General features: G+C 40.7%; 1 protein-coding gene across 5 annotated transcripts in view; it reads right to left on the minus strand.

Moving 5' to 3' along the window:
- The window catches only part of NBEA (neurobeachin), a 798,235-nt gene extending 770,473 nt beyond the window's left edge, over nt 1–27,762 (minus strand). For all 5 annotated transcript variants that reach the window (XM_036455167.2, XM_036455161.2, XM_036455163.2 and 2 more), the window contains exon 1: nt 27,025–27,762. In XM_036455167.2, the coding sequence (XP_036311060.1) occupies nt 27,025–27,288 (264 nt within the window). In that variant the 5' untranslated portion in view covers nt 27,289–27,762. The remainder of the gene's footprint in view (nt 1–27,024) is intronic.
- Nucleotides 27,763–27,976: the final 214 nt, after the last annotated feature.

The raw sequence follows: 27,976 nt of genomic DNA on the forward strand, positions 1-27,976 counted from the left end.
GGAACATGCAGAAAGGCAGTCAATCAATGATTCTCTCAACATTGATGTTTATGACTCTCTCTCCCCCTCTCCCTTTCTCTCTGAAATCAAAATAAATAAATAGAAATAAAAATACACTTGATCAGATACAAATAGGTATGTTCAGATTTTCTTCAAGGTAGCCCACATCAGACTGTGAATATCTCCTTTTTGGTCCAAAGCAGTAATCATCTTTTGGGCCCCATTATCACTCTGAATAGTACAGAGAGAAAAAACAACAACAACACAAACATACATTGGATATTGTCTCAATAGGTGGTGAATAACATAGTTCATAAACAACCCTAAAAAACATGTGCAATACCTCAGAGCAATAAGAGTATGTTAAATTTCTGAAAGTAAAAATACTAGTTTATTATGACTAAAGAATGTACAGCTTATGGAGAAATAAATTGTCACCAAAAAGAGAGGCAGAGACAGATGATGAAAAGAAATATAAATCATGCCACTAAACTCCTGCTATATGATAAGTGGAGAGGAAATACTGAATGACTAAAGGTATACAAACAGACTTCTAAGGGCTTGAGAATCAAAACTTCAATAAATTTAAATACCCCAAGTTAAGTGTGCTAAATGCTTGGCATAGTTATCACAGAAACTATGAACACATGATGCTATTTCCATATCTTATTTCAATGAGACTATAGTTAGAATTTAAAATAGCAGCAAATTAAATTCTTAAGATTTCTAAAATAGAGGCAATAAACATAGCAAATATTGCCTCTGTTTGAAACCTAACAATGCTTATTACTTATAAAACCTTGAAAATATTATTTACACCTCTAATCAGTAGTTTCCTCATCACTACCTAACTTCACATGACTCTGGTGAGATTTAATGCATGTGAAGCACTAAATAGCACGAAGATTTCAACCAGTGTGCCACAAGAATTTTTAAAATATCCAATATCTGAATAATTAGTCAAGGGCACTAACCTCTTTTCCTTAGATTGCCAAATTAAAAAAAATGACAACAGCCAAAACAATAGCCATCTGGAATGAATGCCCTCATATGAACCATAAATATAGAGATCATATAGTAATGTTACATCTTATATTGGTCGCATCACACAATAAGGTTGTGTCTGATTTATTAATTCTTGATATCAGAAATCCTTGTATACAAATATAGGCACTTAATTTTTTTAATCGTCACTTTGGAGCAAAAAGAATAGGTAGTTACTATTATTTTTTTGTAAATTAATAAGAATTACACCTATTTTTTGTCACATCAGCAAAAAATAGAACATTTTTTGTTATGCCACAGAATTTTAGTAATTAGTTTGTGTGTGTCTTCAGTTGAAAATAGCTGACTTAGCACAATGGCTACCTGGTGCTTCATGAGCTCAACCAGATTCGTTATTATTATTATCCTTATTGCTATTATTGAAGGAGAGTGAAGACATCAGTTTTCTACCAACACTGCAGAAGATATAAAAATAACACTTGTGATTAGCTAAAGAAAAAAGTTAAAACTGTTTGGACTTAATGACACCAGTAAATAAGTAATGTCTTTGGATGCACAGATGAAGGCATCCTATCTAATAAAGACAGAATATGCAAATTGACCATAACTCCACGACAAAGATGATGGTGCCACAGCTAATAAGAAGGGAATATGCAAATTGATGCGACAAGACCTTCAGAAGGCGGTTGCAGGACGAGTAAAGGCAGAAAGGTGGCTCTGGGCTGGAGTGAAGGCAGAAAGGAAGAACTGGGCGGAGCAAAGGCATGCGGGCAGCCAGGGGAAGAAAGGCCTATTCTTGCACAAATCTTCATGCATCAGGCCTCTAGCATGAGAATAAAAACATGAGAGAGAAAAGGAAAGAGTAGAAGAAAGTAAAAGAATAAAATAATTCAAATTAAGGAAGTCAGGTTTGTGTAATGAAAAACAGTGTAAATTTTAAAGGATATTTATGTGAAACACTATGAACAGATCTCATAGTTTCATCACCATCATTTATTTAATCCCTATTTTTATTTAATACCTTCTGTTTACCTCCAAAACTCATGTTAAAATACTAACCCTCACCTCACAGTGCAGGTGCAGTGGCCTCAGCCCTATGACTGCCTAGACAGGCAGAAGCTTGTCATTGGGTGAGAAGGACTGGAGTGGCCCTCCATGTGTGAGGGGCCAGACCAGAGCCAGGGATAGAGCGGCCATGTTCTTCATAATGAAAGATCTTGGGATGCTTCTCTCTCCTCTATACAGTTGGTAGTGTGGGAGGTGAAGAGATGGCTGGCATTGTCAAACCTTTCTCCAGAGGCTTGCCAAAGGAACCAAAGACTCCATCTGGGAAATATGTACCATATTAATGCTTGAATTCAGCAAAAGAGAGAGGACCAGCATTAAAAAAGAGCAGATAGTGTCCTGGCATAGAGGAGAGTCGAAAGCATAGAGAGGAAACAAGAAAGTGAGCCACATATTCTTGGTAGAATTTCTCCAATGCTGTGCTTAAAATGGCAGGGTATTCTTGTTTAATCTCCTCCTGTTTTATTGTTCACTAGTAGCCCTTTGCACAAATCTGTGCACCAGTAGCTCTCTGCAGGACCTGGCCGCTCCTCGCCCGCTGCCCACAGGCTTTCTGCAGCCCAAAGGCCCATCCACAGTCGGATATGGAATGATTGCCTTCTCGCCACGGCAACAAAGCAAGCATTCCACCAGGCCGCTCTCACTGCCCACTCTCAGTGGCTACCCCACTGGGACTGGGGGACTCCAGCGGGCTGAGAGGACTGGGCGCCCCTATATTGTGGTTATGGGCACCACCATCTTTATGACAGGGTGATGGTTAATTTGCATATTACCCTTTTATTAGATAGTATATTAGTCAGGGGCCCTAACCTTTTTTTCCTTAGATTGAAACTACCAACTAACTTCTGATTTGGTTTGCCCTCAGAGCTATGCAGTCCTCATCCATTATCAATGCCTGCCTCTTCTCTATCCTCTTTCCTTCATTTGTTGTCAATGCCAATAAAGTAAAGACCCCTGTCAAAGCTTACTGTTGTTGTGCTTCATCTCCTTGGTGGTTCTCTTAAGCAACAGACTTCCACAAGATGGTCTACCTACAGTCTGCTCTGAGTAACTTGACCTTTGCAGAGAAGTTCCCTCCACCACTTTCATCTCCTGGCAAACTGAAGGCTACTTCAGGCCACTGAGTAGCCTGAAGAGGATGTAAGTGGGACTGGGAGGAGGCTCTGCAGCTCTTTCCTTGTTTATCTCCCCCAGGACCGACTCTGCCAAGGGCCCTCTGCCTATTCCCTTCTGAGCAATTGGATTTTTGTCTCTGGTGCATGCCAGAAAGACACAATCTTCCTGACACAACTATGTGGATTTTCAACATCTGTGAGTCTGAAAGGACAAATTTTCTGCAGGTCTTTCCTAGCATTTGCCAGCCCCTGTGCCTGGACTGATCTGAATACTTTTTCTCCCCATGCTATTTACTTCCCATCTCCCCTTCCTCCCTTTCACCACCCTTAGATGAATGGATTTTGAAATTCTAGCTTTTGTATTTTGTGGTCCTGTTATTTTTGTTGTTTTTCTATGAAGCACATATATTATAAGTGGGAGGTAAAGGGGTATCTCAATTGCTTCTGGTCACTCATTCCCTTTTTAGCCATTCCTGTTGTTTCTTGTAACTCAGGCTGGTCTCTCTTCTTCCACTGCAAAAATAAACCTGAATGGAGAGATAGGACGAAAGACCTCACAGCCATACCTGCTGAGTGTTAAGGAGTGGTTTTCCTTTTTCATGAAGGGGAAAAGCTTTTTTCACTGGTTATGTTTAAAGTTCCCCAACTACAGGGAGGTACCAATTTTGGATAAGTGACACTGCAACACAGAATGCTCAGAGAACCTGAACTTAAACTATGAAGTTCTGAAATTTACTGCCAGCCACCGTGGGTCTATCTGGTATTTCAAAGGAATATTGGTTGCTGCAAATAGGAACTAAAGGAGTAAACTTATTAAACCAAATAAACCTGGGATTGGTGTTTTTCTGTCATATTAAAGAGACTATATGAAAGCTGGTCCCTAACCAACTCCCCACCTCACCACACACACAAAAAAATGCTAGCCCTCAGAATCTCAAATTCTAACTGTATTTGGAGATAGAAACTTTGAAGAGGTAATTAAGGTAAAATGAGATCATACTGGTGAGCCTTAATCCATATATTACTGCTTTCCTTATAGAGAGGAAATTAGGACACTGACACACGGACAACCATATGAAGACACAGAGAGAAGAGGGACATCTAGCCACCAAACTATGAAAGAGTAAATTTGATATTTAAGCTACCTAGTCTGTAGTATTTGTTATAGCATCCTAGCAAAATGATAGATATGCTAGCCAAACCCAAGTCACTCAGGTTAATATAACAGAAAGGGTACTAGAAATTCAGAGACCTGAAATTCAGTTGAGCAATTTAAAAACTGAACAGCAGATTAAATCAGTAACTTCTCTGTGCCTGGGTTTTCTTATCTATAATTCAGAAAATCTGAAATTTTATCAATCACTGGCATACCAGGATTCTACTATTCAATTCAGAGTCTTATTTAAAATACTAGAAGCCCGGTGCACGAAACTCATGTATGGGGGATGTCCCTCAGCCCAGCCTGCACCCTCTCCAATCAGACATCCCTCTCACAACCCAGGACTGCTGGCTCCCAACTGCTCACCTGCCTGCCTTCCTGATTGCCCCTAACCGCTTCTGCCTGACAGCCTAATCACCCCCTAACCAATCCCCTGCCAGCCTGATTGATGTCTAACTGATCCCCTGCTAGCCTGTTTGCCCCCAACTTCCCTCGTCTGCCAGCCTGGTCACCCATAAATGCCCTCCCCTGCCAGCTTGATCAGCCCCAACTGCCCTCCCTTGCAGGTCTGGTCCCTCCCAACTGCCCTCCCCTGCTGGCCATCTTGTGGCAGCCATCTTGTGTCCACATGGGGGCAGCCACCTTTGGCTACATGGGGGCAGCCATCTTGTGTGTTGGAGTGATGGTTAATTTTCTTATTACTATTTTATTAGATAGGACAGAGGCCTGGTGCATGGATGGGGGCTGGTTGGTTTGCCCTGAATAGTGTCTTGGATCAGGGTGGGGTTCCCTTGACATGGGGTGGCCTGAGCAAGGGGCCTGTGGTGATTTGGAGGCCGGCCATGTACCCCAATAACCCAAGCGGAGGCTCTGATATCTGGGATTTATTTATCTTCTATAATTAAAACTTTTAGCCTTGAGTGGAGGCCAGGGCAGGCCAGGAAGTTTGGCTTCCTCCATTGCTGAGAAATCCAAGCCTCCCGCTTGCTCCATGGCCACAGCCGTTTTTGTTGGGATTTATTTATCTTCTATAATTGAAACTTTGTAGCCTTAAGCAAAGGTCAGGGCCAGCCAGAGCCAGTGGAAAGCTTGGCTTCCTCCATTGCCAGGGAAACCCAAGCCTCCTGCTCACTGTGTGGCTGGCCACAATCTTGGTTGGGTTAATTTGCATGGTCACTCCTGATTGGCTGGTGGGCGTGGCTTGTGGGCATGGTGGAGTGATGGTTAATTTGCATGTTTCTCTTTTATTAGTGTAAATGGTACTCCTCATTAATACAAAAATTACATTCTAACAAAAATGGAGTACTCTTATTCTGATAAATCAAATAAACCTTCACTAAGTATATATATCCTGTTTTCCAGGTAAAGTTACTTCTTGATTTCAGGTTTGGGTAAATAGGGCACATATGTATTTCCAGAAAGTATACTTTCTATATTTTTAATAGTAACTCAAAGAAGCAATTGTTTATTTCACTAATAATTAGTCTAGAATAAGCAAAACATATTAGAAATAATAGTACTTTTATCTAAATCCTACACAATAAACTCCTACATTTTATTAAAATTGTTTCTTCTGTCCACCCTGTAGGGCTCAGTGGTTGAACCAAGAGGTTATAGTCAATGCCCAGTAAGGGCACCTGCCAGAGTTGTGGGCTTGATCCACAATGTGGGACTGTGCAGGAGGTAGCCAATCATTCTCTCTCATCACTGATGTTTCTATCCCTCTGTCTTCTTCTCTGAAATCAATAAGAATATTTTTTTATAAATAATAAAATGAAATTGTTTTTGTGGGTTTTTTTTTAACTCTAGCAATGTTTACAATTTGCCTCCCAAAATATTTACTGACAATAAAATGCATTTACTATGTTGCCATATTGATTTCCATGAATTGTTTAGGCAATTTTTACCGGAGCAGGAAGAACAAGTTTTTCCCCAATGATAGTAATTCTTAAATTGTTGTCATTAAGCCAATGCATACGTTAGAATGAGATTTACTGACATCTAACAGAACCAAAAATATGAGTGGCTCAAACAATATAATAAAGATACATGTGTTTGTATTTATAAGCATATGGGGTATGTGTATATGTACACAAATAGATATGCATACACATAAAAAGGGCAACAGGCTAAAATACCCATTAGTTTCTTTCTATGGTTCATCTACTTCTTCTGTCATCTCTAAACCAGTACTATCCAATGTAAGCAACATATGTAATTTTAAATAGTCCATTAGCCACATTAAAAAAAAAAATGTAAAAGGAAACAGATGTTCATTTATATTTTATTTAAACCAATTATCTAAAATATAATTTCAACATGTAATAAATAATTTTAATTATTGATGAGACTAGAGGCTCGGTGCATGAAAATTCATGTACTCGGCGGGTGGGAGGGAAAGGGGGGAGGGTGTTCTTCTCGCAGTCTGGAACCCCTCAAGGGATGTCCATCTACCGGCTTAGGCCGGCTCCCCAAAGGGATTGGGCCTAAGCTGGCAGTCAGACATCTCTATGGCAGCCCAGAAGCCCTCAGGGGATGTCCAACTGATGGTTTAGGCCTCTTCTCCGCCCAAGCCACAGTCAGACATCCTTAGCGCTACAAAGGAAGTAGGGGAGGTTCCCACCACTGCCACTCTGCTCACAGCCATCAGCCTAAGGTGTGACTGAGCAGTTGTCCCTGAATTGAGCGTCTTCCCCCTGGTGGTCAGTGAGTGTCATAGCAACTCGTCATTCCTAGTTGTTCCACCATTAGGCTATTAGGGTCAATTTGCATATTACCCTTTTATTATATAGGACTAGAGGTCCGGAGCACGAAATTCATGCACCAGGTGGGGGGGGATGTCTCTCAGCAGTTAGACCTCCCTCTCACAATCCAGGACCACTGGCTCCTAACTACTAGCCTGCCTGCCAGCCTAATCACCCCCTAACCGCTCCCCTACTGGTCTGATTGACACCTAACTGCTCCCCTGCTGGCCCGAACACCCACAACTGCCCTCCCTTGCCTGCCTGATTGCTCACAACTGCCCTCCCCTGCTGGCTTGATCACCCTCCCCTGCTGCAATCTGCCTCCTCCGCTGGAGCCCGCCTCCTCTGCATGAGACGGCAGACGCTGGGACTGACCGCCTCTGCACTGCGTGGAGCCATGAAACTCCCAGGCCTCACTGTGCAGAGCAGCACCCAAGCCCCGCCTCCACTCTGTGCATAGCCATTTTGTGGAGGCTATCTGTGGCAGCCATCTTATGGCGACTTCGCACAAAAGGGCGCAAAGACCACCTAGGCTTTTATTAGTAGAGTTTACATTTTTATACCAAATCTTCAAAATCAAGTGTGCATTTTATGCTTTCAGAACATTTCAAGTGCTCATCAGTCACATGTCGCTAGTGGCTACCACACAACTGTACAATTCTAAATAGATCTAGCCATCTTTTAAACCTCAACTCAAGCATCACTTTTGTGAAGCCTTTCCTTGACTCCATTGGTATTTTTCTCCCTTCAGTGTGGCCCACTATGCCGTAATTTATTTCTATTATAGAATTTTTACATTTCATTGCCTACATTTGTCATCAGATAAAGTACTATAAACTCCATGCCTAGCATTATATAAGGTAAGGAGTCAATAAATGTTTGTTGAATAAAACAGATTATGTGGTTAAAGATGCAGTTAGACTAAAAATGAGAATATATATTCAGACACAACTATTTAAAAGAGGTAGGGGGGCCCTAAGGAAAAGTAGCCATGAACAAAAAACTAAATGATCTGCAAATTAAAGATAGTAATGTATTTTATTAACTTTTTAAAATCTTTATTGTTTAAAGTATTACATATGTCCCCTTTTTTCCCCACAATGATCGGCCCTTACCTCATCCCCACCCTAGGCCTTCACTACCCTAATGACTGTGTCCATGGGTTATGCATATATGCATACAAGTTCTTTGGTTGAGGTCTCCCCATTCACTCACCCGCCCTACAGTAATGTATCTTAAGTAATTAAATCAAGTAGAAAATAAGTGAACCATAGAATGATATGATTCTGTAAAAATGTATATTAAACATTAATAGCTAAGTATCATAATAAAAGCAAAACCTTTATAAGGTCTCAGGAATAAACTACATTAATAGTGTCTCTCTTTAAAAACTACTAACATATGCCACAAATACGATACAACCAATTATGAAATTTCAATATCATAAACTACCTCCCCATTGTATACATGTATTTCTTTTACATACAAAGATAATAAATTAAGGCTCTAAGATACAGAATGCATAATTATTTTGATCCAAAACCCCAACCACTCTCACTGGAACTATAATCACTATTTTAAATGTCTAGATTCCATATTTTCTAAGAAGTCATCTTCAATTTATTTCAGAGTTTGGCAGCATTATTTTTCAATATAATTGGATACAGCTGTCATTCCAAATGACAGTTTGTCATGAGTACGGATCATTAAATATCATTAAACATTATTTCTGGAACAAAAAAAGCTCAATATAATTAATTTAAAAACCCAGAAAATCTGACTAAAATCTATTTGTCCAACATACTTCCACAGACAAAAATGGTTCCTCACAACTACTTTACCCACTCTTAAAACAAGTTAGGATATAAGAGGAATGGTGGCATGGGAAATAACCTTGGCTTCTCCCGCTGAAATTTCAACAAGTTTACCAACTATTCAACAAAGAATTACCTGTTCAATACATAGGCATGCCTGAGAAACAGGTGCACTGAAATATCTAAAGCTGGACAACTTGGAGTAAATGGGAAATGAAAAAGGAGGAAAGTGCAAATGGCCTATAGCAAAGCCCTGCAGCTTGGAGCTCACATGTGGCCTAAAGAGAGGAGAAAGCCTGCAGTAGCAAGCGCTTCCTTCAGCCTAAAGGAACAGAGCACAGGATTCTGCCCTATGGCTCTTCACTGTCAGTCCTGCAGTGGTGTTTCAGACAAAGAAACAGAACCACAGAGCACTGCCATGACATGGACTCCTAAAACCTCACCTCCTGTTGCTCTTAGACTCAGATTGAGGAGCATATCATCCGTAAATAGAGCTGCTGTTTCCCAAATACCCAAGTGGAATGCTTGGGGCAGGACTGCACAAAGATCAGGTCACCAATATGGTGAGAGCAAAGCAAACCCCAATCCAAAGGAGCCCAGCATTACTTATAGAAGACATGGAGGTCAAGACTGGAAGATCAAAGAGATTAAAAAAAAAAAAAAAAAATCTTGCAATTCAGCACCATCTATTGGAAAAGAGGAGAAAGATGTCTTCAGAGGAAAGTGTCAATGGCCATTAATATAGACAGATATAAGTGCCTACACAAAGGATAGCAGCAAATATTATGAATAACCACTGTAACAAGGATTATCAGAAAAATCAAAAATCCCCAGAAAGCAAGCTGGAACACATAGAAATATGTGAAATAAATGACAGAAATTACAAGACTGCAGTTCTAAAAATACTCAATGCGATGCAAGAAATACAGAGAGGCAGTTCAATCCATTCAAAAAACACTTCAATGAACAAAATGATTATTTTATCAAAAAGACTTGAAACTTTAAAAAAGAACCAATCCGAAATCCTAGAAATGAAGCATGCAATTAATGAGATCAAGAGTAAACTACTGAGCAAAGAAAACAGAGCCAACCAGATGGAGCAAAGAATTAGTGATATCAAAGATAGGAAATAAGAAATGACAAAGAGGGAAGAAGAGAGAGACCTTAGAATAAACAAAATTGAAAGAGCGCTACAAGAACTATCTGACTCCATCAGAAAAAGCAATCTATATAGATAAAACCCTAATCTGCAAATAGACCCAAAGGTGGAACCGAACAACCAGTCACTATGACGTGCGCTGACCACCAGGGAATGCACAGAGAACATGGTGGTGGCAGCAGGTGGCAGAGCATAGAACATGGCTGGCATCAGCTATGGTAGGATGGTGGAACAGGTGAGTTGGGGAGCCAGACCAAGGCAAGGTATCAGTTGATGTCATCATGGCAAGTCTCTGGTTGTTACCGCATGCCATGGTCCCGCCCAGCACTCGCACCTGCAACCAGCACCAGCCCCGCTCTGATGCCAGCCCCAATCGCTCTGATGCCAGCCCCAATCGCTCAGCACCATCAGCAGGTGTGAGCTGCAGTTGCTGGCCCCAATCGCCCCCGAGGGCTTCTCCCCTCCCCCTGCTCCTGAAGGGGATCTGCCACCTCTTACACCCACTACCAGCGACGACCCCACTCACCCCTGCTGCTGGTGCTGACCCCAATCTCTCTGCACTATCAGTGGGTATGAGCAGGGCCAGTGCCATCAGCATGTGGGAATAGCAGTGGCTAGAGCAGGCAGACAGGAGATCAGGAGCCACAGTGAGAGGGACCAGACGGGGGCTCAGAGGATGGACTGAAACCTGCTCCTGTGCCCACCTCAGCCTCGTGGTTCCTTTCAAGGTGTACAAATTTGTGTACTGGGCCCATAGTTTGTATTTCTTGATAAATCACGTTAATATATATATTTATGTATATGTATATGTATATGTATATGTATATGTATATGTATATGTATATGTATATGTATATGTATGTGTATGTGTATGTGTATGTGTGTATATATGTATATGTATATATGTGTGTGTGTGTATGTGTGTGTATATATATATACATATACATATATATATATATATATATATATATATATATATATATTATTGATGCTAGAGAGAGGAAGAAGGAGATAGAAATATCAATGATGAGAGAGAATCATCGATCAGAGGCGTCCTGCACAGCCCCTACTGGGGATCCAGCCCAAAGCCTGGCATGTGTCATGACCAGGAATGGTATCGTGACCTTCTGATTCATAGGTTGACACTCAACCACTGAGCCACACGGGCTGGGCTTGCTAAATCACTTTGCGTTCAAATCCATCAAACTGTCCTGCATTCATTTTCATTTCCTGTGAACATCTTGTCCTGAGCCCTCTATGGTTAACATTCCCTGCCACAGAATCAACTCACCGAGACTGGATGATCCCTTCTCTTCTAATATCATCTCTTCATATAAAACTGTCCTTTGGGATAGTTTCTAAGTACTGGATAAACATTTCAATTAATAATGGGAAAGACTCCATCTTTTAAATCTGAAGGCCTGAGTCCCAATTCTTCCGACTTAATACCTAGATAACCTTGTGTAACTACTTGACATTTCATACAGCCTTTGTTTCCAAATCTGCAGAGAAGGAATGGTATCTGAAAAGAAAGTTATTCTGAGGATTAGTTAATGCGGAGTAATTTCTCAAAAGAACTATAAACAGTTAAGAGCTATTAAAATATAGGCTAAAAATTTCTCAAACAAATCACAAAATCGTTGTTACTCCTCTAACTTGTCCCTCAGGCTTGTTATTCAAGTAGTCTTATAAATATTCAAACTAATGCTCCCAGAGGGGAGTATTATTTACCTAGGATCATCATTCATGTCCTACTAGGTCTACATGTGAAATTCAGACATTTAAGGGAAAAGATGGAAGAGATTCCTGGCAAAGGAACTTTAATAACCTCCTATCCTTTCTCCAGTTTTCCATCCCACTTCACTCAAATTAAAAAATTAGGAAAAATGACCCAAGGACACTGTTAAAGACTATGCAAGATTCAGGGGAACAGACCTCCTATGTTTAACAGGAGATCATGATGTGTAGGTACCTGAGATCTGTTCTCTGAGAGGTTCACCAGACTCAGGTACTCCAAGCTAAAAGAGAATAACTCAGTTTTAAATAGATGTTTTTCCTTTGACCAGATTATCTCCAGGCTCAGGATAAGAATAAAAATTTAAAATTTTTTTAAAAACTACAGTAAGTAGTAAATTAAATTATCTTTGTACCAGATACTTTAAGGGACACTAATTCATGCTTTGGTCAGTGGCTCAGTTGGTTAGAGCATCATTCCATACACCAAAAGGCTGTAGGTTCAATTCCTAGTCAGAGCATGTATGGAAGGCAACTGATCAATGTTTCTCACATTGATGTTTCTCTCTATATAAAAATTATAATAGAAACAGATTAGAAACTAATAATAGAAACATATCCTTGGGTGAGGATTAAAGGTGTGTCTCGCTTGGCTGGGCATCTTTCAGTACACCAGAAGGCTGCAAGTTCCATTCAAGTGCGGGACACGCCCAGGTTACAGTTTTGATTCCTAGTAGGGGGCATACAGGAGGCAGCCCAGCGATGTTGCGCTCTCACATCAATGTTTCTCTTGTTCACTCTCCCTCCTGCTCTCTCTAAAAATCAATAAACTATTAAAATTAAATACACACACACAGACACACACACACACACACACTCACTCTAATAAAAAAGAAATATGCAAACTGACCATATTTCCACAATGCCCACCAGCCAATTGGGAGTATGCAAATTAACCAACAAAGATGGTGGGTCAATTTGCATACACAGGCACAGAGCAGCTGGGGGCGGGGTGCCCACTTGCACTTGAGCCAGCGCCAAGCAGCCTGCATCCTGGGAGCAGGCATCCTTAGGACCCAGGCCACTCTGAGCCCGTAGTTCCTCATGTAACCTCAGAACAGCTGGGGTTCTGGAATCACCCCCAGCCACTCCAGTCCTATGTGCACAGGCATGAAGCAGCAGGAGGCAGGGCAGGAACATTCCCAAGACCCGGGAGCTCTGAGCCAGTGGTGCCCAAGTGGCCAGGGGCAGGGCAGGAACATCCCCTGCAGTGAGCGAGCAGTCCCCCACAGTAAGTGAGCAGACAGCAGGGCCTGCAGTGGTATCAAGCAGGCAGGTCCACAGAGATTAGAGAACCACAGGAGCATGCCTAAGCCATCAATAGGACATCCCCTGAGGGCTCCCAGATTGGAGAAGGTGCAGGTCAGACTGAGAGACACTCCCCATCCACATGCATGAATTTCATGCCCGGGCCCCTAGAGTGCAAGTGTGTGTGTTTGTGTGTGTGTGTGTGTGTGTGTGTATTGTCTGTATACACATATAAATTCATTTAATCTGTACAAAAACCTTAAGGTAAATATCCTCTTTTACACCTAATGAAACTAAGGCACATAAAGTTTTAATGACTGTATGATATTCCATAACATGGATATAAAAGAATTTATTTAACCTTTCCTATTGTTGGAGATTTAGGTTTTTGCCAAGTCTTATATCACAAAACTATATTTAAACCCTATAATTGTCCACAGATAAACTCTTCCTTTGTCAAAAGAACTGAGTACTGATGTCAAAAACCTGGATAGATATTGTTAAAATGCCATTCAGGACAACTATAATGTTTACACCTCCAAAATCATCATTTGGGATTATTTAAGCATGCCTAGAAAACAGTGGTAGTTTTCTTTTTAATTTAATGGTAATTTTCTTCTTATTCATGGTGCCTCACTATTATTTAGTGAAGAGTAATTTTGCACTAACTAGCAATATATATTTCTACTTTCTTGAAATATATTAAATACTTTGCCAAGTTAATTTTTATTCTTGTTATCTGTCCTGTAATACATAACACTCAATTTAAAAAGAAAATTAATTCTGAATATTTATCAGGAATTGAGGCAGGCCAGTAGTCAGGACAAGTGAAATAAAAAAACTGAGACAGCTACACAAAATGACAGAGCAATTTACAGCAGGTACAGAAGGACACCTCCCTAAATATAAATCTTGGCCTCAATTGTACTTCTGCTCCAGACCCAGGAAAGGGGAAAAACCAGATGGGCAACACTAGAACTAGCTACAATGACCAATGATCCCCTGCCCTGACACTGACCAAACAGTGAAGACCATGACCCTGAGGAGCACACCTAGAAAACTGGTGTATATTCTGTTGAAACCCTCTCCTGAGACCTCCCCTAAGATTCCCGCCAGTAAGAAAAAGATAAAGCCTCAAGACAAAGACCTAGTGCAAGCTCTTCCTCTTGAGTAGCAGTCCCCGCAATTACCTTTTCCCTATTTTTCTCCCACTTCTTCCCCCACGGCATGCATCTCCTAAGTCCTAAAGGACTCCAGCAGGCTTGCAACTAAAGATGCAATGGGCAGCAGCAGCTAATCCCAGGATAACCCCTGAACCTGATGCCAAGGCACCATTTTCTCTGACTTCCCAGAGATCTAGGGCAGCTCAGCATAGGCTTTCCTGTTGCTTCTTCTATGCTAAGCCCATTCTTGTTTCACAGTCCTCAGCTTTAATAAATGTTTCTTCATGGTCAACCAGACTCAGGTTGTGAAATTTTTCCTGCAAGAAGTCAAGAACCCACACACAACCGACCAGCCCTTGACAAGACCCTCTCAGGGCCAGGTCCCCTTTCCGGTAACAGAATCATGGGAGTGAAATGGATACAACCCAACTCAAACTATCTTAAGCAAAACAGGAAACATATTAGCTTAATACACTGAAAAGTCTGGGCATATAATTAACTTGAAAGGCTCCAAAAATACCATTGTCAATCTCTTGGTTCTAGTTGCCTCTGTTGCTAACTTCATTCTCAAGCATACTCTGCATTAATTGTGGCAGGTTGCCAATCAAATCTAAACTTACATTCTGACATATTAGCAACTCTAGTTGTGAGCATCCTTTTATTCTCTAGCACAGTGTTTCCCAAAGTGTGGTACGTGTACCCCCAGGAGTACGGGAAGAGTTTGATGGGGGTATGCGTTGCACCGGAGTTTGGTGGGGATATGCACTGCACAGTGCTTAGCTGCACCTAATTCTACATTCTCATGAGTACGAGGGTACTCAGCATTACGAAAATTATAGAAGGGGTACACATATGTCAAAAGTTTGGGAAACACTGCTCTAGCAGAATGAAAGAAGTTATCATGCTGTCTCAGATGTGCAGCTACATTTTTAACCAATATCTTTTATTGATAGGCCAGGTCCAGTTTCTGATTCTGGTCCAGGAAAGCAGAAAGGAATTCAGAGAAATCCCAAACCATGTAAACAAGAATTAAAAAGAAATGACTCCCCAACGAAGTGCCAAAAAATCTAGAACTGTTAGCATCAGAAACCAACAGAAATCTGAAACATTCTAATTCTTGGCTGCTCACCTGCCTTATAAACTCACTTCTTTCCATATATGTAACACGTTTTAAACTTCCGTTTAGCAATATTAATCTTAGGCACAATAAAAAAAATAAAACACATACACTCATCTCACTAAGGCAAGGAGGAAAGACAAAGAAAAATCTTTGAGCTAGGAGCAATTGGACAAATCTAAATTATTTTTGGGTGATACCTAATAATATGACAATATACCTATGTAATTGTGTGTGTGTGTGTATACGTGTGTGTGTGTCTGCGTGTGCGTGTGTGTGTGTGTGTGTGTGTAGCTAATATGGTAAGTATCCGTCCAACTGGTAGTCATGACACACACTGATCACCAAGGTGCAGATGCTCAACACAGGAGTGACTTGACAGTGGCGGTTTCAGGTGATGCACCCAGAAATCAGAGAAGAGGGAACCCAATTCCTTGCAGGGCCCTACGATTCCACCTTTGGCCATAGGTTATGTTGTTGCTGGGGCACTACTGGCTCAGAATCTGGTTTACTGCACACTTGTGTCTGCATTCCACACCCTGTATGACAGGAACTTTGCAGAGTGTCCTCTCAAACTCAGGGATCCCTCCAGGGATGTCAGAGAGCTGGATTCCCACAGGCCAGGCCGAGGGACCCCACCTGCCACTCCACTCACTCCACAGAAGCCCTTGGAGCCATGGCACAGCCCTAGGTGCAGCCGGCCAGGGAGGGACCTTGGGAGGTTGGCTCAAGGGCATGTCTAGCCCATTTCACCCAGTCCCACCCTGCAGGCCACCTTCTAATTAATTTCCTTTCAATGTGCAGGAACCCGTGCATTGGGTCACTAGTAATTAATATATAACAGTAAAAGAACTTAACTCCTACTTCAAAAAGTGAAAAGGGTAAAACAAACCATGATCACTGATTCAAAGCGCAGACCAGCCATACAATATTGGTGAGAGTAGCAAATATTCTTTGTCCTGGAAATAGAGTTCCTTGGTCAGTCAATTTGAAAGTAATCATTATTACCAACTCAGAAGACCTCCCTATCCATTACCTTCTATGGCCTTAGATATTCCTCCTAGTACTGTGTTTCCCCGAAAATAAAACATTCTCTGAAAATAAGACCTATTTACAGGTTTCCTTCTGAGTGAAATACAATATAAGGCATCCCCCCGAAAATAAGGCCCTCCCTAGGCTGTGTCTCAGAATGAAAATTAATTTACCGTAAACTGGTCGCTAGGGCCGCCCCGACTGGCATCTAGCAACCAGTGACATTACTTGGAGTCCTGACGTCACTGCTGTGTGGAGGCAGGGCGGAGGTCGGAGTGAGCAGTGAGAGCAGGGTGGGAGAGAGGAGGAGACTTTAGCAGATGTGTGTACAAGAACAGGAGGATCAGAGCAGACAGGACTCGGTGAAGGTGGTGAGTGCTGGTCTGTCTCTGGTGACACTACCTGATGCTCACGGCCGCCCTCATGATGACTGAAAGTTCTCAGTCAGTGGCAGACCCTGCTCCAGCCAAGATCCAGGCCCCAGCAAGCCCAGTGACAGTCCCCAGGCAGGCCCCAGGGGGTAAATGTCTGATAAAGGGGTAGGGGGGATGTCTGATGAAGGTGTTCAGTGGCACAGGGGTTGGGGGAGGGGGATCACTTAAAATGACACAGGAGGATCAGAGGGGCCAATCAAAATGACACAGAAGGATCAAAAGGGGTTACTAAAATGATAATCCCCCCTCTGATTCTCCTGTGCCATTTTGATTCCCCCCTCTGATCCCCCCTGGGTCATTTTAAGTGATCCCGCTCCCCCCACCTTGATACCTCAATTTCTTTTTTTTAATCCCTAGAAATGAGCGCAAAAAGAAAAAGCTACTCCGTGGAGTACAAGAAAGGAATCATGGAAGACTCTTGGGGCCAAAATCTTACTGCTTTCTGCAAAGAGATGTTGAGTATCTGATTGGTCTGAAAATGGCAAGCAGAGTATGGTAACCTCATTGAACAAGTGGACAGGGGAAATGCTAAAAAGCGCAACCATTATTTTCTGAGCTGGAAGACCTGATCTGTCTTGACAGGAATGGGTTCTTGACAGGAGAGCAGAGGCTTTGGTTGTGAATAGGATTCAGATTCAAGAATTTGCTCTTGCAATGGCACCACAGTTTGACATAGCCCCCGAAGACTTCAAAGCATCACAACAATGGCTGGACAATTTCCTTCAGCAAAGTGAACTGTCTTTAAGAAGTTCATTGTTTAGGTTGGAAGATACTCAAGTTATTAAGCGAGCACTTGATGATGCTGGCTTCTCTAAATCAATCTTTCTAACATGATTGCTATAGATGAAACTGCAGTGTTTATGGGCCAATCATCTCAACAACAATTGAACAGCAGGGTGCCTCCTTAGTGTACATTCCCTCCACTGCTTACGAAAGTGCATGTGTTTCCTGTATTTTGGCAATTCATCTGGATGGCACTAAAACCCCACTTTTAATCATTTCTAAGGAAGGAAAAAATTGAATGTGTTTTGGGCATTTTTAATCTTGAAACTGGACCACACAAGCAGTTATAAGGAAGTGGGCCGATTTAATGCTGCTGCTTGTTATGCGAGGGAGCCAAAGTGGTCTGCTAGTCTGGGATGCAGCCAGCACTCACTGCGCTAAAGACTTGAAGACATTTCTTCACGAAAGAAAAATAGATCAGATAATGATTCCCACAGGAATGACAGCCTATCTTCAGACTCTTGATATTGCAATAAAGAAGCCATTCAAAGACAATTTGCGCATGGAAAGTAATGACTACATTGAAAATAGAATGGAGAGAAATCAGCATGGAAACTTTGTGAAATGTAAACTGCAAGAAATTGTGATGTGGGTGAAGAATTCATGGGAGAAAATCACTGACAGTTGCATTGCAAATGCACTGCGAGCAGGCTACCTTGACAAGAAGTACTCATTTAAAGACAGTGCTATTGCGCTGTGCTAAAAACAAAACAAAAGTCTTTCTCTCTTTCTCTTTGAAGTTGTATGTTGAATGTTAACTATACTGAAGTTGTATGCTTTTTTAATAAGATTGATTTGCCTATTATTTTTGTTTGATTGTATGTTTTTGTTAGCTGGGTTCTAGTCACCTTTATTGGTGGTTATTAATATCGAAACACATTTCTCTTCAGTGCCTTGTGTGTTGTACCTGGTTTTGTGCCTTTAAATCAAAGCAGGAGAGAGAACTACACAACCAGACATCCTAAAAAGAGAGATCATGGGGAGACAAAGAAACAGCCCGCATATGAAAGAAAAGCAGGCATCACCAGAAAAGGAAGTAAACGAGATAGAGGCAAGCAAACTACCAGAGCAAGAATTCAGAGTAATGATCATAAGATGGCTAAAAAGGATGGAAGACAAATTTGACAATATGAGTAAGAACCAAGAGGAAATGAAGAAGAACCAAGAAGAAATGAAAAATGACATCACTACTGTAAAGAACTCAATAGAAAGCATCAAGAGTAGACCAGAAGAAGCAGAGGACCATATCAGTGAGCTAAAAGACAAGATGGAAAAAAAAATACCCAATTAGAGCAGCTTCTGGGGAAAAAAAATTAAAAAGTGGGAGGAAAGTCTAAGGGAACTTTGGGATAATACAAAACAATATTAGAATAATAGGGGTTCCAGAAGGAAAGGCAACAGGAAGACATGGAAAACGTATTTCAAGAAATAATGACAGCCAGGACCGATTTGGCTCAATGGATAGAGTGTCGGCTTGGGGACTGAAGGGCCCCGGGTTCGATTCCGGTCAAGGGCATGTACCTTGGTTGCGGGCATATCCCCAGTAGGGGGTGTGCAAGAGGCAGCTGATCGATGACTCTCTCTCATTGATGTTTCGAACTCTCTATCTCTCTCCCTTCCACTCTGTACAAAAATCAATAAAATATATTAAAAAATAAATAAAAAAATAAAAAATAATGACAGAAAACTTTCCTGAGACAGAGAAGAAAAAAACCCACACAAATCCAAGATGCTCTCAGAATCCCAAGCAAAATGAACCCCAGAAGACCAACCCCAAGGCACATTATAATTAAAATGGCACACGAAGGACAAGAAAAGAATTTTAAAAGCAGCCAGAGAAAGACAGAAAGTTACATATAAAGGAACCCCCATCAGACTAGCAATTGATTTCTCCACAGAAACTTATCAGACCAGAAGGGAATGGGAGGAAATATACAGTCATGCAAAGGAAGGGTCTGAATCCAAGAATACTGTACCCAGCAAGGCTATCAATCAAAAATGAAGGTGAAATCAGGAGCTTCACAGACAAAAACAGACTAAGGGAATTTATCTTCACCAAACCAGCAATGCAAGAAATGCTAAAGGTCTACTGTAAAATTAAAGAAATAGAAAGCAAAGAAGGAACACAGGGGTATAGAATAAAAATGGCATCAAATAAGTACCCATCAATAATAACTTTATCTGTAAATGGATTAAATGCTCCAATCAAAAGACATAGGGTAACGGATTGGATAAGAAAACAAGACCCATATATCTGTTGTCTACAAGAAACCCACTTCAGAAAAAAAGATGCACAAAGACTGAAGGTGAAGGGATGGAAAAAGGTTTTCCAGGCGAATGGAAATGAAAAAAAAAGCTGGGGTAGCAATACTTACATCTGACAAATTAGATCTCAGAGTGAAGGACATAACAAGAGATAATGAAGGCCACTTCATAATACTAAAGGGAGCAATCCAACAAGAAGAAATAACCCTGCTAAACATATATGCACCCAATATGGGAGGACCCAAATACATAAAAAAAACTGCTGGAGGACATTAAGGGAGAGATTAATAGCAATACAATCATAGTAGGAGATTTTAATACCCTACTGTCACCCTTTGACAAATCATCTAAACAAAAAATCAGCAAAGAAATATCAATCCTAAGTAACTCACTAGACCAGATGGAATTAAAGCCACAGAATATACATTTTTCTCAAGCGCACATGGGACATTCTCAAAGATAGACCAAATGTTGGGACATAGGCAAAGTGTCTTCAAATTCAAGAAGATAGAAATCATATCAAGCATCTTCTCAGATCATAGTGGCATAAAACTGGAAATTAATTACAATAAAAATAATGCAAAGAAATCAAACACATGGAGACTAAACAGTATGCTATTAAACAAGGACTGGGTTACCAGAGAAATCAAAGAAGAAATTAAAAACATCCTGGAAACAAATGACAGTGAAAACACAACTATCCAAAATCTATGGGACATAAAGACACTGCTATTGCTAAACATGAAAAATTTGGTCCACTGATTCTGAAAGAAATGGAATCACAAGAAATTCACCAGGAAATTCAGGAATTGGATTGTTATGATGATGTTCCAGAAGATGATGACATGATTGTCATTGAATAAATGAATAAATTCTTGATACTGTAGGATTCAGTTTGTCTGGTTTGTGTTGACAACTACCGTACTCCCGTACCGTATACAGGTAATACATTTCCTTTATTTTCATTTAACAATAAATGTGTACCGTATTCTTCTTCATGGAAAAATAAGACATCCCCTGAAAATAAGACCTAGCGCATCTTTGGGAGCAAAAATTAATATAAGACACTGTCTTATTTTTGGGGAAACAGGGTAGTTGTACTGCTTTTGCAGCCAACTTCCTCCTGAGAACTGCCTTTGAAATACAAGAATAGAGGCCTTTGTTACCTGGCTTGAAGTTAACCATGGAAATAGTTTCCCTAAAAGCTTAATAAGGTTTTGATCAATTTACTTCAGGCAACTGGTTAAATTAGCAAACAAAGACAGAGATCTTGTCAGGATACAGTATATGAATCTAAATTGCCACCTTTCCAGTTTCCTAGCAATATTCAGTCTCAAAGCAACAGGCCTTCACAGGACTCATCTCCTTAACCCTCAGCTTAATTATTTTCCGGGAAGCAATGTGAAACAATAAGCTGTGTAACAGACACAGCTATTCTACCTAGCATTTGTTCCCTAGTTGCACCCTTTTTAAAGCTCTTTAGTAACTGGATTGTTACTCTGGTGAGAAGTCGGAAATATACATGAGATGCTTGGGAGAAGCTTATAAGACAAAACTTTACCTGGTTCTAATTTAAACTCATCAAAAATTAGGGCTTTTCAACCTTCAAGGTTCTAGGTATGTATTCTGATTCACTACTATTTTGGACGGTGCCGATGAGGACAGAAAGGGCCTCTCTTAGTTGGAAAGACAATATTCTCTTCCCTCTATAATTTCAGGCATGCCAGCTTGGACCAAAGCTAATTCCTCTTATAAGGCATTATTAAAGGCCCTGAGACATGCCCCAAACACTCTGTCATCACTAAAGTTCCAGTCTCAGTAGTTTCATGAGCAAAAATAACACAGGTGACAATTCAAACAGCTGCTCTATAATTCCTTAAGAGGAATTGGTAGAGAAAGCAAAATCCTGGCTGCCTTGCATTCTATTTCAACCTTTAAGGCCTGATCCTTACAATGTCCCATTTCCAGTTACTGATGTCTACACTTCTAAGTATCCTTTCCATTTATAAGTAACAAAAACCCAATTTAAACAGACTTCAAGCTTATCACAATAATAATAATAAGCTTTAAAAGAGAAAATTTGATGAATAATTACTATAGCATAGAGAACTTCAGGTTCTCAAGCAGAATGATAAACACATTTCTTGCTCTTGGATTCACTTTTGGTCAAATTCTAACACAGGCATCAACAACTATGGAATGAGCTGACTTGTTCAGCAGTGCTAACAGGAGTTCCAACACAAGTCCTGGGACTGTCCCTGTGGCTCCCCATTTCATTACCATTATGCTAGATAGACAAAAATAAGAGATATCCACTATTCCTGGTAATATGACAAATGCTAACAATCATTTTTTAAATTTCTATTCAATGCACTATGTATTCTTTATTAATAATAATACAATCTTTGTTATGTCCTTATATATTTGACAAACATAGGTTTACTGAAAAGTTTTTATCAGATTCCTACTTTTTGCAGGATACCAATTTAAAATAACATTTACATATATAATAATGACTATATAAATAACATCATACATATTCAACACACATTTCTAGTCGTAGGAATAAACAATATATTAATTTGACATGAGTCTAATTTATTTAAAGATCTTGGGTCTGGTCCCTACAGTTGAACAGAATTTCAGAAACTGATCTTCTGCCTAATAATGTTATCCTGTATACTCAAAATGCATTAACCTATCAAAAACCCAGAAATACAAAGAATCAATATATATATATAAGATAGGTTCCTGTCCTCTTGGAGTTCACAGCATAGGAGGGGAACCACCTGTAAACCATAATACCAGAGAGTGACAGGTATATCTTCGTAACACATGAGCTGTATAGGCAAGAAATAAAAAACCTATAAAACTTATGCAAAATAATATTTAAATACTAGTCAAAAAGATAGACGACTGAATTTTACTAGTATAATACAGCTACATCAGGGAACCAATATGGGGGTTGGGTCTGCTAGAACCAATAAATTTCTTTACATTGTATTGGAGAAAAATAACAAAAGCAGAGAGATCCTACAGATACATTTAATTAAGAGCACCGAATTTGCCAAAAACTAGCAATATACAAAGTACTTATTTAAAAGTAATAAAACTTGACTATAGACTGGCTATAGAATATTTGCAACTTAAGAGTCATTCTATGACAAAATTAGTAATTCTGTGGAAAACCAAAGAACTCAAGATTCAGAAAGTTCAATAATTACATATGCATTTTAATTCCATTTTCAACACCCAATAGCAAGAATAAAATATAATTCAAGTTAATATGAAAAGCTTACATGTCAACATAAAGTAAAATGCAAGAAATTATTTTAATATAAATAAATGTGGTTTTATTAATATTAAGATTATTCCAAAATGCTTCATATTTTTAAAATAAACTTAGTTCAAATACAGAACATACTTTTGTTTATAAAATTGTAAGTATCTTTTCATTGAAAATTATTCTGATTATCAAGCTTCAAATAAACTCCAAGAAACAAAAGTATAGAATAACTTAGAAATTTCCTTTTTACCAAAATATATTATCAATATGCCAAAAAAAGAACTTAGCCCACAAAATCCCCTGAAAGTGTCTTGTTATATTTTTAATACAATATACAATGTGCCACTTAAACGGGGAAAAAAATGACCATTTTCTACAAATAAGGATACACTGATATATCACACTCAAATTCATGGGGGGAAAATATCTACAAATTAAATGCTATAGAATTATAGATAGCTATTTCAAAAATTCCCACTGTGCATTCTTTCATTAAGTAAATATTAATTCTCTACTTTATCTTTTCTAAAAATATGCTCATATTAAAATGTTTGATAAAAATAAACTTTCATATTATAAACAAATAACACATGATATTTACATAGCATTTACCTCAAGGAAGGAAAAATCTTATAAAAACATGTTAAGGAAGCAATGAATTATGTAATATGCCTGCTTTATAACTGAAACAGTCAAATTTTTTTCTATAAATGCGCTTATACTACCACATTAAGTAATTCCTCTCTAAATCAAAGTTTGTTGATGATCAGTTTTTCTTTCATTAGTAAAGCTACAATGCAAAATCCTTGACAATATGCTCTCAAGTAACATTATTTACAAACCAATGTACTCAGCTTTCAGATGCTATCCATCCCATATATGAATGTTTTAAGTCAGTGATAATATTTTTATGAAAAATATAGCCATCTACAATGAAAATTATTCATTTTTTTCTTTATACATATAAAAATTTTTAACAAACACCCACAATCCACCTGAGTAATGAAAACACATTTCTACCTTAACAAATAGAAGCAAAAAATTATAACCACGGCTGTGTTGAAGAAGCTCTCATATTTTGCTGCATGCCTAAACTTTACTCTGCAAAACTTTTAGTTTTTGAGACAAGTGAAAAACAGCACCTAAAAAGCAATTATTAGTAGTCTCATGTTATATATAAAGAATGTATAAGGAAAAAATAGAAAGAAAAGTATTTTTAAGAGGTGACTAAGAGTACTGTTTAAGGCAGAAACTCTACTGTTTTCAATTTTCACTAGTTTTTCTCTTTTTTGTCATAAAGGGCCGTGATAGATATTATTCTATTTCTACTTATCATTTTTATTTAATGTTTTAAATTAAGATTTTTTTTAAAAAAACTCACTTTAGAGAGAACCCCACTTTAGGGGTTTTCAATCTCTAACAAATCACTGAGTGTCCTAAATGGATTTTACAGGATTATACTTATTAAACAAATAGAATTAAGTTTTATAATTATTTTTAAATTCCTAAGATTTCCAAATATTTTCAGAATCAGCTTAAGTTTTCACAGGACATTTTCATCATGAATATATTGGAAAGATAAAGACCTAAACCTACTGTTCAGAAAATATGACCCTTCATATGACCAATATGTTTTCCACAATCAATATAATTAACTTAAATAGCAAATAGCTCCTTTTGTCATTTGTTTTCCCCAAAAGTTTCACTTAAAGATTCATTGTATTCTTTAAACACATACGAAGAACTTTTAAACCTAACTCTGTTTATTCCAAAAATCAATGCAGTTACAAGGTGATAAGTAGATGTGGGGATATACCATTTCTGTGCTAACTTATTTTTGATTAATCTAAACCTTAATAGTACAAGTTAATCTCTACAATAATGTTTGCATATGAGACTTCATGGGAGATTTTTATTGCACTGAAGAGAGTTAAATGCATTTTTTAACCTCAAAATAAATATTTCACATCCTTTCTTAATCTAGTGTGTATCTATAGAACCCCATCTGTTAAGGATTGATCTAGCAGACATTGCTACTGCTGCAGATTCCAAACCCATTCAAATCCGTTTCCAGCTTGTGAGGGCTCTATTGCCTCTTATCACGTTAAAATGTATTAAGTAAGCATGAAACCAGTTGTTAAAATAACCTAATAGCACATCTTTTAAAGTAAAATTGGTATTGGTTTGGTGAAAACTGGAAAAACACTATAAATGTGTTCTTTTAAATTTACAGAAATAAAGTTATAGAATACAGTACCTGCTAAAACACTAACATATGTTGAGATCTCACCTCTTTTCTTTTAAAAGGGAAAACTAAAGAAGACATGCACTAAACTCCTATTTGCAGCTGATTAAAATTAAAACTCTCAATATTTCTATTGATGTTTTTAAAAATAATCCGGTTATATCAATGTGGTAACTTATATCAATGTGGTAACGTTACCCAAACTTACAGCTGATTTCAAACTTACAACTTTACCCAAAGTTACAACTGACATATTTAAGGGTAAAAAGAAACAGAAAGTGGTGGTCTGTATTTAAACAGTAGTAAACATAACAAAACAAGGACAGATATTCTCCTATCTTAGATTTGAACACTAGCAAAAAGAGAAAAAAAAAAAAAAAAAAAAAAAAAACAGCTTTAACTTCTCTGTGAATTTAAGAGGTGCATAAACTATAGACATTATCTAATCCATGGCACTACTGCTATAGCTGCAGCATCCTTTCAGTTTTCCAATAAAGCAAATAAAAATAATGGGTTGAAAAATCAGAGTACCTGGGTGTCATAAAATCTCCTTGCAAGCAGTTTCTATTGCTGTGACTCCACATTAAATACAATAGTCAGCTGGCTGCTCCTGATTTAAGCCTTGCCTTTCAAAACTGAACCCTACTTAATGTCAAATACTACTGTAAAGGAAACTGTTGAAAAGCTTTGCTGCAACAAAAAACTGCATTTATAAAACATGAAAAATGAACTGCTCTTAATTATGTGAAATATATTTCTTCCCCTAATATTTTGAACGCTTCTTAGCCTCAGTAGATAGCGTAAAACCTAAGTCATACACAGTTCTGCAGTAAAGCTTTCTTATAACACACACACATAACAACAACAGCAACAAAAAACCTAGGGCTGCATGTAGCACCTTCTCTTTAATCTTTATCCATATGCCACGCTAAGACAACCACAGAAACCAACCTGTATGATTTAGTGCCCTCACATTTTAACATGTTGTGGGGGCGCAAGTGAATACCCGCGCGCGCGTGCACACACACACACACACACACACACACACACACACACCACACCACACACACAACTAAAGAGGTGAGCACATTCAGAACAACATTACAAAGAAAGAAAGGCTGCCTAATAGAGATGAAGGTCGGGGGACATAGCCTCAACACTCCATCGTCATTCGAAAACATCACACCCAGCTGCTCGAGTTCGAGCTCAGGCGCTCCTCGCATTTCAGAAGCACCGGGGAGCTCAGACTCCAGGGACCCGGCTTTCCTCCTCGCGGAGCGACCCCAGGGACAATTAACTGCGTGAGCGAAAGGACTCCAGAGAAAGGGAGGCCTCCTCTCCCCCCAACTAACTCTCAAGTCGACCCAAAACCTGCACGGAAAGGAACGATTTGCTAGTCATTAAATTGGACACTGCGCTCAGGTGGCAAAAGAGGACCCGAGGAGACCGAGGCGGCGGCTGGCTAGGGCCGCGGCTGGCAGGTCACCCGCCGGCAGCACCGGCTGGACGATCCCGACCCGCGGGGATGCGCAGCGCGGCGACCCGGGTGCAGGGAGCTGTGGGGGCTGGGAGGCAAGAGCGGGCTTCTTCCCTTACCAGATTGAGCACCGTCTCCACGATGTCCCTGTTGCTGACCTCTCCGACTTGTATGAGTCCAATCAACACTGCGAATTTCATCCGGATGTTGCGGATCGGCACGGAGGGGTTAAGCATCCCCGCGGGCAGCACCACCGCGCCGGAGGCGGACGGGCCCCTGGCTTCGCCCATCCCGCCGCCCCCGCCGCCGCCTCCGGCCCCGACAGCGATGAGCCCTCCGGGCTGAGGCTCTAGCCCCGCCGGGCCTGGCTTGTCACTCGCCATCCGCCCGGCGCCTGAGCAGGGAAAAGCAGAGGCGCTGCCTCCGCCGGCACCGTTACACCTGCCGCGTCCTCCGCCCCCCGGCGTCGCCTCGGAGGCCCAGCATCCACCGGCGCCGACGCCGAGCTCCCTCCCGCCTGCGCCTCAGCCCCGCCGGCCGAGGCGGTGGTTCCCCTCAGGCTGATGCCCGGCGGGGGCCGCGCCGCTGCCCGCTCTCCGGAGCAGCTGTGCCGCCGCCTCGCTCTCCCCCTCCGGCCGCCCGGCCCGGCCGCGCCTGGCGGAGATGCCGCCGCCCCCCCCCCGGAAAGGCCGGGGCGCCCTGCGGGCCGCGGCGCTGGCCGCAGCTGGAGCCCGGGCTGCGGCGACGCTGCGGACACGGCTACAGCCGCCACTACCGGCGCCACTGTTGTTGTGAAGCCCCACCGTCGCCGCTCACTCCGCCATGTTGCCGCCCCCTGCCTGCGGTAGGGCCACTGCGCCTGCGCAGCGCCTCCGAGGGGCGGAGCCGGGCGCCCCCCCCCCCTCCCGGCCCAGCCAGTCCCCCCGCCCGCCCCCCCAGCCCGGCCCCAGGGCCCGCCGCCACCGGATGGACAGGTGACCAGGTGCGCCGGGACCGCGGCCAGGCCCTGGCGCCAGCTTCCTTGTAGCTGTTCCCTGAGGTGAGTTCTCCCTGCGGGAAGGACACCTTTGA

The sequence above is a fragment of the Pipistrellus kuhlii genome, unplaced genomic scaffold (genome assembly GCF_014108245.1).
Source record: "Pipistrellus kuhlii isolate mPipKuh1 unplaced genomic scaffold, mPipKuh1.p scaffold_m20_p_3, whole genome shotgun sequence".
NCBI lineage: Eukaryota > Metazoa > Chordata > Mammalia > Chiroptera > Vespertilionidae > Pipistrellus > Pipistrellus kuhlii.